The sequence below is a fragment of the Beta vulgaris genome, chromosome 1 (genome assembly GCF_026745355.1).
Source record: "Beta vulgaris subsp. vulgaris cultivar EL10 chromosome 1, EL10.2, whole genome shotgun sequence".
Taxonomy (NCBI): domain Eukaryota; kingdom Viridiplantae; phylum Streptophyta; class Magnoliopsida; order Caryophyllales; family Amaranthaceae; genus Beta; species Beta vulgaris.
This window is the reverse complement of record NC_079202.1, coordinates 44,684,500-44,691,568: the sequence shown is the minus strand read 5'-3', so window position 1 is coordinate 44,691,568 and position 7,069 is coordinate 44,684,500. Positions and strand designations below refer to the sequence as shown.

Below are 7,069 nucleotides of genomic sequence, written 5' to 3'. Positions count from 1 at the left end.
GAGAATTTCATCAATTCTTCTTTTGAGCTCCTTTTGAGAGCCTGTAAATAGAAAACCAAGCTGGTTGGCAAAGGAGATGACGTCTTCAGTTGATAAGGTTGTGAAGCCTGAGGGGTGTGGGCTGGGTTGGTTCATAAAATGGGGGTAATGTGAGGGGTTTGGGATGAGTTTCAATTTTTCTTTTCTCTTGAGTCTTTTCTTTTTTAGCTTTTTTTGCCTTTTGTTTTCTGCAGCGAATTTGGTGGGAGTGGAGATTGTGGACTCAAAGCCTGGTGGAAATAATGGCCCAGAGTCCATTGATGAAGAAGAGGTTGACGTTTTGGGCTTTATTAGTGGTTTGTATTTGTTGGCCAATTGTACTAGGAATCTTGCAGGCGTTCGGTTTTCGGATTGGTCAATAACTTGATGTTGGGCTTTTGAATCAGGATTTTAAAGATTAGACTGATTTCTGATTTGTTCAGGAGTAGAGGTCTTTGATTGGTTAATGATTTGTGTTGGTGACGTCAGTGGGGTTGAGGTGTCATAATTGACTGATGGTGGGTTGGTATTTTCCAAGGTAGGAGATTTGATGGGGTTTTGTTTTGGGGAAGTGGGAGGGGTTTTGCAAATTTCAAAGGTTGAGTTGATTAGAGTGTCAGGTTTTGGACTATTGCCCTTCCCATGTGGGGCCCTTGCTGCTATTCCAGAAGATGATTTTGGTGGGTTCCTGTTTGGTGGGGAATTTTTTTGGGAGGAGTGAGAAAAGGGGAATTTGTCATGTTGTCATTGATGGGTGTAAAGGTGCTGACGTCATCTTCTGATTCTTGGTTGTCATGTTGTGATGCATCCTCAGTGGTTGGAGCATGATGTTCTGGATGGCTGATTTTCTCAATCATTGATCGTGGTTTTTCGTCTGTTTCAAAAAGAAAAATTGGGAATTTTTTTCCCCCAATTTGCAGCCACATCTTGCAGTTTATTTTAAACAGACAGTCCGAAATTAAAGACACTTTTGCGCCATCAAGATTTGCATATTCAACTGATACAACTCGCCCAAAGACACTGCCAATTTTGTGAAAATTCTCATAGTTCCATGCCATGAATGGGACGCCATGAATGCTGATTGACACATTTCGCCATTTTTGTGCGATGTTTTCAGTGACATCTCTTAAATCAACAAACCATCTATCTAGTCATTCGCTCTCAATCATGGCAGCTTTCTCCTCTATGGATTCGAAGGTAATCAGATGCATTAGTCCTCCCATAGGTTTTATTGTTAAATTTAAAACACCCTCCGCAAGGATGTTATCCAGTAATTCAACAGAGGACTGTGAGGAGTGTGATATGGCAATAACACTTCTTTCCAATAGTTCGTTATTGTCTAAGCTATTGGTTCCTTTAACCACAAGGGTTACTTCATCCTCTATGGTTTATTCAATCAAAGTATTCCTGGCCTCTTCAGTTGCTTCCCCTAGTAGTTTGGAACTAATGATTCGTTCCTCTGACGGGTTTTTATAAAAAAATTCTGGTTGTGGTTCGATTTCTTGGATTTTTTCAAGTGTAGGGGTTTTAGGGTGGCTTGGGTTGAGTTGTCGTGGCTGTGTTTGTGAAGGTTTATTGTTATCTTTAGAAAGGGAGACGTCTTTGTATGATCTTTGGTCTCTAAGGGAGTGTTTGTGAATAGGGATGAAAGTTTTGGGTTTTGGGTTTGAGGGAGGGGATGAGTGTTTTTGGTTGGCCATTTCATGTTTGGCGAATTGGACTTTTAGTCTTCTTCCTTCAAGCTTAATACCATTCATTTCCTGAGTTGCAAGCAGCGAGGACTTATGTTGAGCGATTTTGATAAAAGCATATCTGAATCTGGGTTTTAGGTTAGGAAGCTCCAGTATGATGATGTTTGTGATGGTACCAAATTTCCTGAAAGTACCTTCGATGTCTGATGGGGTGGTGTCTGGGAGTAGATGGGTGATGTAATTGTTTTTGGGGGTGGGTTAGGATTTGGTAAAAGCTTTTTTGCAGATCTTCTTCTCGATACTTTTGTCCATGTCTCATGGTTGAATTCTATTTCTGGGTTCTCTCTCTCTTGGGTTTCTCTCACTAGATCCTCTCTCATCTCTCTTTTTTTTGGCGTTGTCTATCTATATCTTTACTATTCCTCTTAGATTCTATTTACCTTAATTCCCCATGATAAATTAAAATTATGAACTATAGTTTGGGACGGAAGGATTACATTATAGGCGAAAGCTCCTGAATTAATACTATTTAATACTGGGATAAGGACCCTTAAATATTGTTTCGCCTAGGGCTCCTGAATTGTCTGGACCGGCCCTGTGAATAAAGTGATTGTATTAAGTACTCCATAATTTTAGTAAAACATAATTTTAGTACTCCATAAAGTGATTTATTTTATCGATTTCTTATTTGGTAGAGCATGATATAATATAATATTCCTTTTGACATTTGATTTAATTTTTAATTTTGGGTGTACAATTAAGAGGATGTCTCAGTCAAAACAAATTGATGAAAATTCTAGTAAAACATAATTTTCTCAGCCAACTAGAACTGATGGGAATAATTCATCTAGAAATACTCATGCAGTTAGATACATCATACTATATAGTAGTATGACGGCAGTTTTTTTTTTTTTTTTTTGGAAGATAAGTAAGATTCATTAGCTCAACATCACAAAACACAACCTAAAGCTAGCCAATCAAGCCAGCAAACAAACTACAGTTGGACATGCCCAACATTACAAATCATGGATCTAACTCATATCCCTCTCTTTAACCTTATCACTAAGAATCTGAGTAATGCGTAGCTTTATATTCATTTTGATTTCCTGCACCGCCTTGCTAACAGTCATTATAACCTGATCCCAATAAGCAGAGTTCCTGTTCCTCCAAATTGTATACACAGTAGCAGCTATTGCTGATAATAGGACCATTTTCCTAGTCCTATTTCCTGTGTATCTATTCATAGACCATCTGCATAGCTGGTCCAGATTCCTTTTTCTCCATGCAACTCCTAACCATTGCAATACCTGAGAGATACACAACTCACTGAACTTACACTCAAATACAAGTGAGTGACAGTTTCTTGTTGCTGTTGACAAAGTAGGCATTGATCATCCTCACACACATTCATCATCTTTAGTCTTTGCCTAGTCTTCAATCTATTTTGAATGGCAAGCCACATAATGAGTCTATGTTTAGGAATGGAATACCTATTCCAGACATATCTAGCCCAGTTTACTGGCCTGTTTCCCCTCAGTAAGATCTGATAATATTGCTTGATGCTGAACTGACCATTCATGAGCCATTGCACTCCATTATTCTTCTCATTCATCATATTTTTTGCTTGACAAACATATTTCCATGACCAGCTGGCATGATAGGGGCTGTATAATTCTCCCAGTTTGAATCTTTGATATAAATACCATGCACCCATTTAACCCATAGATTATCTTGCTTTTGGGCCACACCCCAGGCAAGCTTACAAAGAGCAATCATATTCCATATTCCAGTGTCTCTAAACCCCAAGCCACCCTCTTTTTTATTTCTACATAGCTTATCCCAAGCAACTGCACCAGGTCTTGTGTCATTATGAGTGCCAGGCCACAAGAAACATTTGCATATTGAGTTCACCTCTTTCAGGATACTCTTAGGAATGATGAAAAGCTGCCCCCAATATGTGTGAATGCTCATGAGCACACTATTGACTAGTTGGCACCTAGCAACAAAAGACAAGTGTCTAGTTCCCCACACTCTTATCCTGATAACCATCTTCTCAACTAGGCTTTGACAGTCTTTAGCCTTCAACTTGGAAGTAGATATAGGCACTCCAAGGTATGTAAAAGGAAGCTTCCCAACTTTAAACCCACTAAGCTCAGTAACTCTTTGAATATCATTCTAAGTCATGCCAGTGAAATAAATCTCTGACTTCTGCTTGTTAACCTCCAAACCTGATGTGTGAGAGAACAGTTGAAAGCCCTGTAATAACATATATATTGACTTTACCTCACCATGACAAAACATCAATAAGTCATCTGCAAAACATAGATGCTTAAGGTGCATACTTTTGCATTATGAATGAAATTTAAAGCCATCTAACACCTCCACATATGAGAGAATCCTGTCAAGGTAGTCCATACATAGAGCAAAAAGCAAAGGAGACATTGGGTCTCCTTGCCTGATACCCCTCTTTGCTTCAAAGAACCTAGTAGGCACCACATTTACCATAATGGAAAACCTAGGTGTTCTGACACACACCATAACCAGTTCAATAAACTTCCTAGGGAATCCCACCCCCTCTAGCATTTGCTGAATAAAATCCCAACTGACTGAATCATAAGCTTTTTTCAAGTCCAACTTCATCATACACCCAGCTTTCATGTTTTTCCTATTGTAGTGCTTCACCAAGTCTTGGCAAATCAACACATTATGAAGAATGCTTCTACCAGTAATGAAAGCCCCCTGATTACTAGAAATTATTTCTGGTAGCACACTATTCATTCTCTCACTGATCAGTTTAGTAATACACTTGTAGAGCATAGTACAACAGGCAATAGGGCGAAACTCACTTACATTCTGAGGGACTTTAACCTTTGGGATCAAGGTTAAAGTTGTCACATTGATAACTTTCAGCAGCTTTCCAGTTTTAAAAAAATCAAGCACAGCTTCACTGATGTCTTCACCTATCACTTCCCAGCAATGTTTGAAGAAGCAACTGTTGAATCCATCTATTCCTGGTGCCTTATCATTAGGTATGCTATACATCACTCTCTTTACATCCTCCTTAGTGAACTCATCAAGCAGCAAGTCAGAGTGAACTTCAGTAATCAGCTTACCCTTCTTAACAATATCATCCTTTACCATCTTCTGTTGCTCAACCCCATTAAACAAACTTTTGTAAAAATTTACAAAAGCTTCCTCCACCTGATCTTTTTTTGTCAGCCAATTGCCATTCATGTCATGTATGGCATGGATTCTATTATGTCTTCTTCGAGCTTTGAGAGCTTGATAGAAAACTTTTGAGTTCTCATCACCACATTTTATCCATTTGAGCTTAGCTTGTTGCTGAAGCATTGAGTGGAGCATTTTTGAGCATGTTTGTATGTAACCTGAGCCTCTTTTTCTGCATTGCAATTGCTAGCATCCCTAGGGTTCTCATGCATTGCATTTTGAACAGCCACCAAGTTTGCTCTTGCACTATTAACCACTACTACAAAATATGGCAAAGATAACTGTTAAATAAGGCTTTACATAACGGTTTTGAGGTGTTATCCAAGTCAATGTAATGTAAAGTAAACATAACACCTGACGAAAGTGTTATGTTTGCCAGAGAAAACATAACAGTTATTTATAATACACGTTATACCGCTAGATAACACATTTTGTAAATAAGTGTTATGTTTGCTATTTATATGACAAATTGGAAGAAGGAAAATTTAACACTTATCTTGAATAACTGTTATGTTTTCCTATAATATATATAACATATATTACCTATAACTGTTATCTATGATATTTGTTTTTTTAATTATCATATTCTCACATGTGAGCAGGCATTTCAGCTCAAAAATTTCGTACAATACCTACTGTATAATACTCAATCCATAGGATCTTACAACCAACAAATTGAATCCCAAAATTTTTATTTCACAATATAATTCAATGAATATTCATAATTCTAAACTTCCAAAAACTACTATATATACAAATCAATATTAATCTAAAAAAATATAATAATCAAATCTATACTAGCCACATCCACATGATATTAATATCCAAATCCAAAAATATAATAATGTACATCCAAAAATGGATTAAGGTAAAAAAAAATTAGGCGGGAAGTTAGAACTCATTTATCATTTGTGCTTCTTGTTGATCTCCGACATATGTAATCCACAACTCTTTGAGTTCATCAATTTTCTCGTGAGAATAGGTTCGACCAATGCCGTAATAATACTGCAATAAAGGTAATTACATAATAAGTATTCATAAAACAATTATGCATTTGTATGTATGTGCCACAAATTGTCAAATATCTACAACATCATCTTTGAGACTCAAACAATAAGATTGTATATTAATTTCAGGCTCAATGGGTTTCCCTTTATATGATCTACCTTGGGTTTGGGCATAATAATACAAATAGAAGTCATAGATGTATCGCTCAATAAAGAGTGATATGGTCCATTACATTACATCAGAAGTCAGAACACACGGTAAACAATGTCATCCAACTAGAAGATGCATCGAAAGTGAAGGAAAATTCTAGATTTGATTTATTTCATTTCTAAACAGAAAATTCAAGGTATTTCTTGAATTAATCTTTTAAGATGCAGATAAAGTTAGGCTGAACTTAGAGCGACTCTTTAAATTATTACCACTTTAACTTCACACAGTTACTTGCAATACTCAAGCAAGTGAGAAAAGAGCAAACTAAAAAAATCCTAAAGCAAAAGTTCTCAATAAACTGACCACCAGCTTCCATATCAACCACTCATCCGAAAAGTACAGCTCTTTTCTTGTGCACACACATAGAAAATCCAGCACGAAGTCCTGGAGGAATCCCACTTTTCTTTACCTGATCAGAGGAGACAAAGATACACAAATCTATAGATGACACAAAGTCGAGAATCGGGCTGAAACAATAAACAGCTACAGGAAACACAATTAATACAGTGTGGGAAGGGGAGAACTAAGAGACCTCTGTGTGATCAAAATACCACATCCCAAAGTTGCAGTTCTAAAGAGAACAATTAAAATTTGTTGAAGGTTGATAGAAGTTCTGATATATCCTTGCCTAAAGTATCTTCCATCGAGAAAGAGTCTGTGAATAACAAGAACATATTAACAGAAAATTCTTAAAATCTGATGCCACTAAATGAAGCAAAGAAAGGAGCTGAAAGCAAGTGACATCGAGATGATTATGTCATGGCCAGGTTTGTGGATTCTGCAATTGTTGGAAGGTCTGAAGCAGATGATGCTTGTCACCAAGGTCTAGTGGAACCTACCATAAACATGAAAGAGGCCATGAATGACATTAATAGCATGTTCAGAGAACCCATTGAGCCTGCAAATGCTGTTCG

At 37.2% G+C, this 7,069-nt stretch overlaps 1 protein-coding gene across 1 annotated transcript; it reads right to left on the bottom strand.

The window, feature by feature from the left end:
- Positions 1–2,740: 2,740 nt before the first annotated feature.
- Positions 2,741–3,324, bottom strand: LOC104894180 (uncharacterized). The gene is made up of 2 exons (XM_010680360.1): positions 3,115–3,324; positions 2,741–3,016 (listed from the first exon to the last, which is right to left on the bottom strand). The coding sequence occupies exons 1-2, from the start codon at positions 3,322–3,324 to the stop codon at positions 2,741–2,743; spliced, it is 486 nt and encodes a 161-aa protein (XP_010678662.1).
- Between the last annotated feature and the right edge of the window lie 3,745 nt (positions 3,325–7,069).

Excerpts from the sequence above, each read along its gene's own strand:
- LOC104894180 (XM_010680360.1), bottom strand. The coding sequence starts at position 3,324 with ATGATGAATGAGAAGAATAATGGAGTGCAATGGCTCATGAATGGTCAG. Across the intron at positions 3,017-3,114 it reads AAAGACTAAAGATGATGAAT|GTATTGCAATGGTTAGGAGT; the intron begins GTGTGTGAGGAT and ends TGTATCTCTCAG.